Below are 13,025 nucleotides of genomic sequence, written 5' to 3' on the forward strand. Positions count from 1 at the left end.
TAGGTGCAGGATTTACATGTAGGTGTGGAAAGTTGTGGAGAGTTACAGGTAGGTGTGGAAAGTTGTGGAGAGTTACAGGAAGGTGCAGGAGTTACAGGTAGGTGTGGAAAGTTGTGGAGAGTTACAGGTAGGTGCAGGAGTTACATGTAGGTGTGGAAAGTTGTGGAGAGTTACAGGTAGGTGCAGGAGTTACAGGTAGGTGTGGAAAGTTGTGGGGAGTTACAGGTAGGTGCAGGAGTTACATGTAGGTGTGGAAAGTTGTGGAGAGTTACAGGTAGGTGCAGGAGTTACAGGTAGGTGTGGAAAGTTGTGGAGAGTTACAGGAAGGTGCAGGAGTTACAGGTAGGTGTGGAAAGTTGTGGAGAGTTACAGGTAGGTGCAGGAGTTACAGGTATGTGTGGAAAGTTGTGGAGAGTTACAGGTAGGTGCAGGAGTTACAGGTAGGTGTGGAAAGTTGTGGAGAGTTACAGGTAGGTGTGGAAAGTTGTGGAGAGTTACAGGAAGGTGCAGGAGTTACAGGTAGGTGTGGAAAGTTGTGGAGAGTTACAGGTAGGTGCAGGAGTTACAGGTAGGTGTGGAAAGTTGTGGAGAGTTACAGGTAGGTGCAGGAGTTACAGGTAGGTGTGGAAAGTTGTGGAGAGTTACAGGTAGGTGCAGGAGTTACAGGTAGGTGTGGAAAGTTGTGGAGAGTTACAGGTCGGTGCAGGAGTTACAGGTAGGTGTGGAAGTTGTGGAGAGTTACAGGTAGGTGCAGGAGTTACAGGTAGGTGTGGAAAGTTGTGGAGAGTTACAGGTAGGTGCAGGAGTTACAGGTAGGTGTGGAAAGTTGTGGAGAGTTACAGGTAGGTGCAGGAGTTACAGGTAGGTGTGGAAAGTTGTGGAGAGTTACAGGTAGGTGCAGGAGTTACAGGTAGGTGTGGAAAGTTGTGGAGAGTTACAGGTAGGTGCAGGAGTTACAGGTAGGTGTGGAAAGTTGTGGAGAGTTACAGGTCGGTGCAGGAGTTACAGGTAGGTGTGGAAAGTTGTGGAGAGTTACAGGTAGGTGCAGGAGTTACAGGTAGGTGTGGAAAGTTGTGGAGAGTTACAGGTAGGTGCAGGAGTTACAGGTAGGTGTGGAAAGTTGTGGAGAGTTACAGGTCGGTGCAGGAGTTACAGGTAGGTGTGGAAAGTTGTGGAGAGTTACAGGTAGGTGCAGGAGTTACAGGTAGGTGTGGAAAGTTGTGGAGAGTTACAGGTAGGTGCAGGAGTTACAGGTAGGTGTGGAAAGTTGTGGAGAGTTACAGGTCGGTGCAGGAGTTACAGGTAGGTGTGGAAAGTTGTGGAGAGTTACAGGTAGGTGCAGGAGTTACAGGTAGGTGTGGAAAGTTGTGGAGAGTTACAGGTAGGTGCAGGAGTTACAGGTAGGTGTGGAAAGTTGTGGAGAGTTACAGGTCGGTGCAGGAGTTACAGGTAGGTGTGGAAAGTTGTGGAGAGTTACAGGTAGGTGCAGGAGTTACAGGTAGGTGTGGAAAGTTGTGGAGAGTTACAGGTAGGTGCAGGAGTTACAGGTAGGTGTGGAAAGTTGTGGAGAGTTACAGGTAGGTGCAGGAGTTACAGGTAGGTGTGGAAAGTTGTGGAGAGTTACAGGTCGGTGCAGGAGTTACAGGTAGGTGTGGAAAGTTGTGGAGAGTTACAGGTAGGTGCAGGAGTTACAGGTAGGTGTGGAAAGTTGTGGAGAGTTACAGGTCGGTGCAGGAGTTACAGGTAGGTGTGGAAAGTTGTGGAGAGTTACAGGTAGGTGCAGGAGTTACAGGTAGGTGTGGAAAGTTGTGGAGAGTTACAGGTAGGTGCAGGAGTTACAGGTAGGTGTGGAAAGTTGTGGAGAGTTACAGGTCGGTGCAGGAGTTACAGGTAGGTGTGGAAAGTTGTGGAGAGTTACAGGTCGGTGCAGGAGTTACAGGTAGATGTGGAAAGTTGTGGAGAGTTACAGGTAGGTGCAGGAGTTACAGGTAGGTGTGGAAAGTTGTGGAGAGTTACAGGTAGGTGCAGGAGTTACAGGTAGGTGTGGAAAGTTGTGGAGAGTTACAGGTCGGTGCAGGAGTTACAGGTAGGTGTGGAAAGTTGTGGAGAGTTACAGGTAGGTGCAGGAGTTACAGGTAGGTGCAGGGATAATCACATTATCCCTGTAATATACCTGCACAAACATAGGACCTCATGTACAGTTTGGAGTAAGTATAGATGCTGCAATTTTGAACCTGAACAAAACCAGCACTATAACGGAGGTACATTTAGGGGTATATTCAATTGGTGTCAAAAACTGCCGTCTGTCGAAAAGACGGCAGTTTTCGACTTTTTAAGGTCGAAACGTGATTCGACCTATTCAATGCTTTTCGACAAGTCGAGGCATTCGACTTGTCGAAAAGCACGTGGATCGGCAGAATAGCTGCTGATCCACATGCTTGTGTCGAAAACGGGGCCAAAACCGACAGGTTTTGGCCCCCTTTTCGACCATCTCAGTCCGACATCAAAAGATGTTGGACTGAGATGCGGACCCAGAGTAGGAGAGGAGGGGAGAGCTGCAGGGAGACGGGAGGACAGCCGGCGGGCATACAGGGGAGATCAGCGCTGATCTCCCCTGTATGCCCGCCGGCTGTCTCCCTACTGGTCTCCCAGCGGCTCTCCCCCCAACCCTCCCCCCCCCATCCCCCCCTACTCTGCGTCCCTCATCTCAATTCGACTTGAAAAAGTCGAATTAAGATGAGATTGAATAGGGGTTGTCGGATTCATTCCGACAAATACATGTCGGAATGAATCCAACTTTAATTGAATATACCCCTTAAACTTTGCAAAAAGATAGCGCGCATGGCTGAGTGACCGAGACACATACACAGTATCGGATTGTAAGATGTACAATATGTATCTAAAAATGTATCATGCCGATATTATCAAATATAGCTATGTGACTATAACCTAGGGCCAGCGCCATAGCCAGATTATAGGACGGGTGGAGTGAATACTGTACCCCAGGTCCCTCTGTCAGGGATCCACCCAGCCCAAGCACACTGGCATTACTAGCTCTCCCTCTTGTGCAGCAGAAGCAGGCAGCCAGAATGTGAGCAGGATAATGGGGGTAATTCCAAGTTGATCGCAGCAGGAAATTTTTTAGCAGTTGGGCAAAACTATGTGCACTGCAGGTGGGGCAGATATTACATGTGCAGAGAGAGTTAGGTTTGGGTGGGTTATTTTGTTTCTGTGCAGGGTAAATACTGGCTGCTTTATTTTTACACTGCAATTTAGATTTCAGTTTGAACACACCCCAACCAAATCTAACTCTCTCTGCACATGTTATATCTGCCCCCCCCTGCACTGCACATGGTTTTGCCCAACTGCTAAAAAATTTCCTGCTGCGATCAACTTGGAATTACCCCCAATGGCCCTCATTCCGAGTTGTTCGCTCGCAAGCTGCTTTTAGCAGCTTTGCACACGCTAAGCCGCCGCCTACTGGGAGTGAATCTTAGCATAGTAGATTTGCGAACGAAAGATTAGCAGATTTGCGAATAGACACTTCTTTGCAGTTTCTGAGTAGCTCGAGACTTACTCTGCCACTGCGATCAGTTCAGTCATTTTCGTTCCTGGTTTGACGTCACAAACACACCCAGCGTTCGGCCAGACACTCCTCCGTTTCTCCAGCCACTCCCGCGTTTTTCCCAGAAACGGCAGCGTTTTTTCGCACACACCCATAAAACGGCCAGTTTCCGCCCAGAAACACCCACTTCCTGTCAATCACACTACGATCACCAGAACGAAGAAAAAACCTTGTAATGCCGTGAGTAAAATACCTAACTGCATAGCAAATTTACTTGGCGCAGTCGCACTGCGGACATTGCGCATGCGCATTAGCGACTAATCGCTCCGTTGCGGGAAAAAAAAAACGAGCGATCAACTCGGAATGACCACCAATATGCAGTGCAGGCAGTGACACAGGAGTATCAGGTTTCATGTGCTACTGATGGAGTTACCCGACCATAGGAGAGATAGAATGGGGGAGAGAGCTGTAAAGGACCCAGGGATCACAGCTTCTCCTTTTTCCCGCCTGGGAGGACATCATTCAGATCTAGAGAGAGAGAAACACACAGAGTCCTCCTGAGTCCTGTCCCAGCGGGTAAGTAGTACAGAGGCAGCTGCTGCTATCTTGCATGTGACAAAATAAATGATAGATTTTATATTCTATGTGTGTTTTAAGGTTAAGTTGTCTTTGTTCTACTACAAGAAAACTTTATAAAATAGTTGTCTAAAGGGCCCCATAGAACGATAATGCCCGATATCATCCGATTTCGGGCATTCGGCCCGATATATCGGGTGAAATCGGGCATTTTGGAGGTGTTTCTGATCCGAGCCGATGCGCATTCCCGTGAGCATCGGATCTGATCCTCCAGATTGAACGTGTTGCACTCGTGATACTGTATGTCGGACCACTCAGGCATGGCTGGGATCGCCCAAGATATTTTGTATGGCTGGGATCGCCCAAGATATATCGTATGCAAAAAACAATCCTGGGCGGTGATCGCCTGCGACATGTCAGACGGACATGTCGCAGTAGCGTATGGGGCCCTAAAGATGGAGCTGTATTCAGTAACCAGGCATTACAAAACTATTAGTTTATATATAGTATACACCATTGGTTTAAATTAAATATACAGAAAGTTCCATACAGGTGACGCTAATTGTATATTAAGAGGGAAGTCCAGGTAGAGAGCACTTTGTTTATCCTCCAATGGGCCATGTTGGGAGGTATGTACAATCTTATATACAACTCGCCTCTTCCCCCGAGGCCCCCTGTCTTAACTCTTAAGTGCCCCTGGCCCCCGCAAGGCTTAATCCGGTGTTGGCCAACCCACTGTTCACACTCAGTCAGGGTAATGCTGCTGTAGAGCAGAGGTTCTCAAACTCGGTCCTCGGGGGCACACACAGTGCATGTTTTGCAGGTAACCCAGCAGGTGCACAGGTGTATTAATTACTCACTGACACATTTTAAAAGGTCCACAGGTGGAGCTAATTATTTCACTTGCGATTCTGTGAGGAGACCTGCAAAACATGCACTGTGTGTGCCCCCGAGGACCGAGTTTGAGAACCTCTGCTGTAGAGTGTCAGCTCCTTGGGTCAGCCCCCTGCTCGCACTCAGTACTATGGTGATGCGCTGTAGAGTGTCAGCTCCTGGGACCAGCCCCCTGCTCGCACTCAGCACTATGGTGATGCCGCTGTAGAGCGTCAGCTCCTGGGGTCAGCCCCCTGCTCGCACTCAGCTGATGCAGCTGTAGAGTGCCAGCTCCTGGAGTCAGCCCCCTGCTCGCCCTCAGCACTATGGCGATGCGCTGTAGAGTGCCAGCTCCTGGGGTCAGCCCCCTGCTCGCACTCAGCACTATGGCGATGCGCTGTAGAGTGCCAGCTCCTGGGGTCAGCCCCCTGCTCGCACTCAGCACTATGGTGATGCAGCTGTAAAGTGCCAGCTCCTAGGGCCAGCCCCCTGCTCGCACTCAGCACTATGGCGATGCGCTGTAGAGTGCCAGCTCCTGGGGTCAGCCCCCTGCTCGCACTCAGCACTATGGCGATGCAGCTGTAAAGTGCCAGCTCCTAGGGCCAGCCCCCTGCTCGCACTGAGCACTATGGTGATGCGCTGTAGAGTGCCAGCTCCTGGGGTCAGCCCCCTGCTCGCACTATGGTGATGCGCTGTAGAGTGCCAGCTCCTGGGACCAGCCCCCTGCTCGCACTCAGCACTATGGTGATGCCAGGGCCGAAACTAGGGGGGGGGCTAGGGGGGCAGGCGACCTGGGCGCCGGATTGGAGGGGGCGCCGAGACCCCCTAACACCCGCCGCGGCACTTTTAGACTTTGAAACCCCCTTCTCCCGAGTGCCCAGCTCGGGGGGCGGGGTTTCGCGGAATGACGCGATTGCGTCGTGACGTCACGGCGCTAACGCGTCATTCCACGAAACCCCGCCGGAGGAGGGAGAAGGGGGAGCCGCGCAGACGAGGAGGGAGAGGCGGCTGAAGAGCGGCGAGAACCGCTTCAAATGTAAGTCAGCCCCTCTCCCTTCCTCTCTCTCTCTCTCCCTCCACCACCTGCCGCAATGTGTAAAATGGGGACCTGTGCCTGCCGCAATGTGTAAAATGGGGACACGTGCCTGCCGCAATGTGTAAAATGGGGACACTTGCCAGCGTACTGTGTAAAATGGGGACACGTGCCTGCCGCAATGTGTAAAATGGGGACACTTTTTCCTGCCGCAATGTGTAAAATGGGGGCACTTTCCTGCCGCAATGTGTAAAATGGGGGCACTTTTTCCTGCCGCAATGTGTAAAATGGGGACACCTGTCTGCCGCAATGTGTAAAATGGGGAATGGGGACACGTGCCTGCCGCAATGTGTAAAATGGGGACACTTTTTCCTGCCGCAATGTGTAAAATGGGGACACCTGTCTGCCGCAATGTGTAAAATGGGGTCACCTGTCTGCCGCAATGTGTAAAATGGGGACACTTGCCTGTCGTACTGTGTAAAATGGGGACACTTTTTCCTGGATATGAAATTTATGTTAGAAAAGGCAGTTTTTCAGGTAAAAAAGTTCTGAAAGAGATATATATATATATATAATATTTTTATTCATTTATTTATTTATTTAACATTTTTTTTTTATTTATTGTAAAAGATTTTTTTTTTTTTTTACGTGGGGGGGTGGGGGTGGGGGGGGGGTGGGGGGTGTCAAATGACTACCTTGCCCCGGGTGACAAAAATCCTAGTTTCGGCCCTGGTGATGCGCTGTAGAGTGCCAGCTCCTGGGGTCAGCCCCCTGCTCGCACTCAGCACTATGGTGACGCCGCTGTAGAGTGCCAGCTCCTGGGGTCAGCCCCCTGCTCGCACTATGGTGATGCCGCTGTAGAGTGCCAGCTCCTGGGACCAGCCCCCTGCTCGCACTCAGCACTATGGTGATGCGCTGTAGAGTGCCAGCTCCTGGGACCAGCCCCCTGCTCGCACTCAGCACTATGGTGACGCCGCTGTAGAGTGCCAGCTCCTGGGACCAGCCCTCTGCTCGCACTCAGCTGATGCCGCTGTAGAGTGCCAGCTCCTGGGACCAGCCCCCTGCTCGCACGGTTAGTACGATGAGTGAGTGCAGGGAGCGGGTTAATCAGCAGCTGGCAGAGGGGGTCACGCTGCCCCCGGCACCCGGTCTCCGCCCCCCTGGAGGAGTGGACAGAGGGGGATCCTCCGCTCCTGGACGCCGGGGGGCGCGCCTCCGCCTCGCGTGCCCGCGCACTGTCAGCCCCATGTCAAAGGTCTGTTCCCTGACAGCAGCTCAGCCCGACATGCGCCGGGGGCCCCCTGAGAGTGGGGCGCAGGGGGACGAGGGCAGCGCCATGTGGAGCCGTCACCCAGAGAGACAGCCGGCCTGCAGCTGAGACTAACTTCCTTCCCAGGACCTGAGAGCACAGTGAGTGTCTAGAGACAGCCCGAGAGATACAGGGGGCCAGAGACAGCTCCAGCGAGAGACAGGGGGCCAGAGACAGCTCCTGAGAGAGACAGGGGGCCAGAGACAGCTCCTGAGAGAGACAGGGGGCCAGAGACAGCTCCTGAGAGAGACAGGGGGTCAGAGACAGCTCCTGAGAGACAGGGGGCCAGAGACAGCTCCTGAGAGAGACAGGGGGCCAGAGACAGCTCCTGAGAGAGACAGGGGGCCAGAGACAGCTCTTGAGAGAGACAGGGGGCCAGAGACAGCTCTTGAGAGAGACAGGGGGCCAGAGACAGCTCCAGAGAGAGACAGGGGGCTAGAGACAGATCCAGAGAGAGACAGGGGACCAGAGACAGCTCCTGAGAGAGACTGGGGGCCAGAGACAGCCAATGAGAGAGACAGGGGGCCAGAGACAGCCACTGATAGACTGGGAGCACAGACAGCACCTGAGAGACTGGGGGCCAGAGACAGCCACTAACACACTGGGAGCAGAGACAGCACCTGAGAGACTGGGGGCCAGAGACAGCCACTAACACACTGGGAGCAGAGACAGCAACTGAGAGACTGGGAGCAGAGACAGTAGGCCAGAGACAGCCACTAACAGACTGAGAGCAGAGACAGTCACTGAGACTGTGGTCAGAGACAGCCACTGACAGACTGGGATCAGAGACAGCCACTGGGAGACTGCGGTCAGAGACAGCCACTGAGAGACAGGAGGCCAGAGACAGCCACTGACAGACTGGGTCCAGAGACAGCCACTGAGATACAGGAGGCCAGAGACAGCCACTACTAGACTGGGTCCAGAGACAGCCACTGAGATACAGGAGGCCAGAGACAGCCACTAATAGACTGGGTCCAGAGACAGCCACTGAGATACAGGAGGCAAGAGACAGCCACTGACAGACTGGGATCAGAGACAGGAGTCCAGAGACAGCCACTGACAGACTGGGATCAGAGATGGGGTCCAGAGACAGCCACTGAGAGAGTGCTAGAGAAGGCCACTGACAGACTAGGGCCAGAGACAGCCACTGAGAGACAGTGGACCAGAGACAGCCACTGACAGGCTGTGGCCAGAGACAGCACCTGAGAGACAGTGGACCAGAGACAGCCACTGACAGGCTGTGGCCAGAGATAGCACCTGAGAGACAGGGGACCAGAGACAGCCACTGAAGGAGAGAGACAGGGGGTCAGAGACAACTGTGAAAGAGACAGGGGACCAGAGTCAGACACTGATAGAGAAAGACAGGGAGACAGAGACAGCCACTGGGAGATAGACTGGGCTCAGAGACAGCCACTGACAGACTGTGTCCACAGACAGCCCCTGAGAGAGACTGGGGCCAGAGACAGCAACAAAGAGTTATGAGAAACAGGGACAATAAACAGTCCATTGAGAAAATCTAGGGCCAGAGACAGCTACTGAGAGACTGGGGCCAGAGACAGCCCTGAAAGAGACAAGGACCTTAGACAGCCTGGGAAAAATAGACACAGAGCTCAGGGACAGAGACAGCCACTGAGACTGAGAGGTATGAGACTGGGTTCAGAGACAGCCCCTGAGAGACGGGGACCAGAGACAGTCAGAGGCCAGAGACATCCCCTGAGACAGGGGTCCAGAGACAGCTTCTGAAAGTGACAGGGACCAGAGACAGCCACTGTGATTGAGAGGTATCAGAGACAGCCACTGAGAGAGTCAGGGACCAGAGACAGCCACTGGGAGAGACAGGGTCCTGAGACAGCTCCTGCATGAGACAGACACCAGGTGAAATCTGTGACAGGGAGAGAGCAAAACAAAAGGAAAGTGACAGTGACCTGAGGGAGAGCTTAAGTAGAGATCAGGCATAACATTTCCAGGAGACTGCACGCACACAGCGAGAGACAGCCCGGAGGCAGTGAGAGAGTGCCTCCTCGGGGCCTCTGCTGGAACAATGTGTGATTGTTGTGGGGGTGGCAGATCCCTGTCCCGGGGATCATTGTGCAGGGACTGAGTCACTAGAGGGGGAGCTCCCTGCTCGCTGCTGCTGCTACTGGCCCTTTAAGAATCTGGTCAAGCAGTCCTAGCGGTGTGTGTGAGTCTGAGTGAGAGGGGAGAGGAGGATTCACTCCGGGCTGGACTCACTCACAGAGGTGGCTGCTGCTGCTGTGACAAAGGGATCTAGTGCTGCTGTGCCCAGCAATGCTCACTGAGCCAGACGTCCCCCCGGAGCTGGAGAGGTGAGTGCACTCTTACTGCCTGCAATGTATCGGCTGCCAGCAGTGTGCTCCAGAGGAGTCAGCGTACGATCTGCCCACAGTGTGCTCCAGAGGTCTTATGTATGATCTGCCCGCAGTGTGCTCCAGAGGAGTCAGTGTACGATCTGCCCATAGTGTGCTCCAGAGGTCTTATGTATGATCTGCCCACAGTGTGTTCCAGAGGAGTCAGTGTACGATCTGCCCATAGTGTGCTCCAGAATAGTCAGTGTACGATCTGCCCATAGTGTGCTCCAGAGGAGTCAGTGTACGATCTGCCCATAGTGTGCTCCAGAATAGTCAGTGTACGATCTGCCCATAGTGTGCTCCAGAGGAGTCAGTGTACGATCTGCCCATAGTGTGCTCCAGAATAGTCAGTGTACGATCTGCCCATAGTGTGCTCCAGAGGAGTCAGTGTACGATCTGCCCATAGTGTGCTCCAGAGGTCTTATGTATGATCTGCCCATAGTGTGCTCCAGAGGTCTCAGTGTATGATCTGCCCATAGTGTGCTCCAGAGGTCTCAGTGTACGATCTGCCCATAGTGTGCTCCAGAGGTCTCAGTGTACGATCTGCCCACTGTGTGCTCCGGAGGTCTTATGTATGCTCTGCCCATAGTGTGCTTCGGAGGTCTCAGTGTACGATCTGCCCATAGTGTGCTCCAGAGGAGTCAGTGTACGATCTTCCCACAGTGTGCTCCAGAGGTCTTATGTACGATCTGCCCATAGTGTGCTCCAGAGGAGTCAGTGTACGATCTTCCCACAGTGTGCTCCAGAGGTCTTATGTATGATCTGCCCATAGTGTGCTCCAGAGGTCTCAGTGTACGATCTGCCCATAGTGTGCTCCAGAGGTCTTATGTATGATCTGCCCATAGTGTGCTCCAGAGGTCTTATGTATGATCTGCCCATAGTGTGCTCCAGAGGTCTTATGTATGATCTGCCCACAGTGTGCTCCGGAGGTCTTATGTATGATCTGCCCATAGTGTGCTTCGGAGGTCTCAGTGTACGATCTGCCCATAGTGTGCTCCAGAGGAGTCAGTGTACGACCTGCCCACAGTGTGCTCCGGAGGTCTTATGTACGATCTGCCCATAGTGTGCTCCAGAGGAGTCAGTGTACGATCTTCCCACAGTGTGCTCCAGAGGTCTTATGTATGATCTGCCCATAGTGTGCTCCAGAGGTCTCAGTGTACGATCTGCCCATAGTGTGCTCCAGAGGTCTTATGTATGATCTGCCCACAGTGTGCTCCGGAGGTCTTGTGTATGATCTGCCCATAGTGTGCTCCAGAGGTCTTATGTATGATCTGCCCACAGTGTGCTCCGGAGGTCTTATGTATGATCTGCCCATAGTGTGCTTCGGAGGTCTCAGTGTACGATCTGCCCACAGTGTGCTCCAGAGGTCTTATGTATGAGCTACCCACAGTGTGCTCCAGAGGTGGCAGGGTGTGCTGTTGCCCACAGTGTGCTCCAGAGGAGTCCGTGTACGATCTGCCCAGTGTGTTCCGGAGGTCTCAGCGCATGATCTGCCCATAGTGTGCCCCATAGGTCTTATGTATGATCTGCCCACAGTGTGCTCCAGAGGTCTGTTTCTGGTCTGCCCACAGTGTGCTCCGGAGGTCTCAGTGCCCGGTCTGCCTGTAGTGTGCTCCGGAGATCTCAGTGCCTGGTCTGCCCACAGTGTGCTCCGGAGGTCTCAGTGCCTGGTCTGCCCATAGTGTGCTCCGGAGGTCTCAGTGCCCGGTCTGCCCATAGTGTGCTCCGGAGGTCTCAATGCCTGGTCTGCCCATAGTGTGCTCCGGAGGTCTCAGTGCCCGGTCTGCCCATAGTGTGCTCCGGAGGTCTCAATGCCTGGTCTGCCCATAGTGTACTCCTTCCTGTCTGTGCAGCTCCGGAGGTAGCAGGGACCCATACTGTACTCCTTATATATTAGGGACCCTGTGTATACAGTGAGAGTGGTCCTTGCTGACCGTATGCTTCCTGGGATTCCTGATACATGATCACTACTGGAGCCTGGTCTTCTGCCCAGAATGTGCCCAGTACTTGGCTGTAACTTTCTGCCAGTTCCTCAGTATGCAGAACGCAGCCTCCTCAGCCCGGATCCCTCTTCTGCCGAACCGCAGATCAACCTGGGAAGTCACTGTCTCGCTTGTATCATAGTTATAGGTCCCTGTCACTTGTTACATTGTATCCTGTCCGGTCACTTGTTACATTGTATCCTGCCCGTGAGTCCCGGTTACTTGTTACATTGTATCCTGCCCGTGAGTCCCGGTTACTTGTTACATTGTATCCTGCCCGTGAGTCCCTGTCACTTGTTACATTGTATCCTGCCCGGTCACTTGTTACATTGTATCCTGTCCGTGAGTCCCTGTCACTTGTTACATTGTATCCTGTCCGGTCACTTGTTACATTGTATCCTGTCCGTGAGTCCCTGTCACTTGTTACATTGTATCCTGCCCGGTCACTTGTTACATTGTATCCTGCCCGTGAGTCCCTGTCACTTGTTACATTGTATCCTGCCCGGTCACTTGTTACATTGTATCCTGCCCGTGAGACTCTGTCACTTGTTACATTGTATCCTGCCCGGTCACTTGTTACATTGTATCCTGCCCGTGAGTCCCTGTCACTTGTTACATTGTATCCTGCCCGTGAGTCCCTGTCACTTGTTACATTGTATCCTGCCCGTGAGACTCTGTCACTTGTTACATTGTATACTTATAGTGAGTCACTTGTTACATTGTATCCTGAGTCCCTGTCACTTGTTACATTGTATCCTGACCATGAGTCTGTCACTTGTTACATTGTATCCTGCCCGTGAGACTCTGTCACTTGTTACATTGTATGCTTATAGTGAGTCACTTGTTACATTGTATCCTGCCCGTGAGACTCTGTCACTTGTTACATTGTATCCTGCCCGTGAGACTCTGTCACTTGTTACATTGTATCCTGCCCGTGAGACTCTGTCACTTGTTACATTGTATCCTGCCCGTGAGACTCTGTCACTTGTTACATTGTATCCTGCCCGTGAGACTCTGTCACTTGTTACATTGTATCCTGCCCGTGAGACTCTGTCACTTGTTACATTGTATGCTTATAGTGAGTCACTTGTTACATTGTATCCTGCCCGTGAGACTCTGTCACTTGTTACATTGTATCCTGCCCGTGAGACTCTGTCACTTGTTACATTGTATCCTGCCCGTGAGACTCTGTCACTTGTTACATTGTATCCTGCCCGTGAGACTCTGTCACTTGTTACATTGTATCCTGCCCGTGAGACTCTGTCACTTGTTACATTGTATGCTTATAGTGAGTCTCGTTTCATTGTATCCTGAGTCT

At 52.5% G+C, this 13,025-nt stretch overlaps 1 protein-coding gene across 2 annotated transcripts in view; it reads left to right on the forward strand.

Moving 5' to 3' along the window:
* Positions 1-7,262: 7,262 nt before the first annotated feature.
* The window catches only part of SOX5 (SRY-box transcription factor 5), a 496,029-nt gene continuing 490,266 nt past the window's right edge, over positions 7,263-13,025 (forward strand). The window contains exon 1 of one of the 2 annotated variants that reach the window (XM_063929373.1): positions 7,263-7,457. Coding sequence is in view for 1 of the 2 variants with exons in the window: in XM_063929372.1 (XP_063785442.1) it covers positions 9,646-9,683 (38 nt within the window). In the remaining variant the exon portion in view is untranslated. Of the gene's footprint in view, positions 7,458-7,490; positions 9,684-13,025 lie in introns of those variants that run through there. The other variant, XM_063929372.1, reaches the window with a different exon arrangement.

The sequence above is a fragment of the Pseudophryne corroboree genome, chromosome 6 (genome assembly GCF_028390025.1).
Source record: "Pseudophryne corroboree isolate aPseCor3 chromosome 6, aPseCor3.hap2, whole genome shotgun sequence".
Taxonomy (NCBI): domain Eukaryota; kingdom Metazoa; phylum Chordata; class Amphibia; order Anura; family Myobatrachidae; genus Pseudophryne; species Pseudophryne corroboree.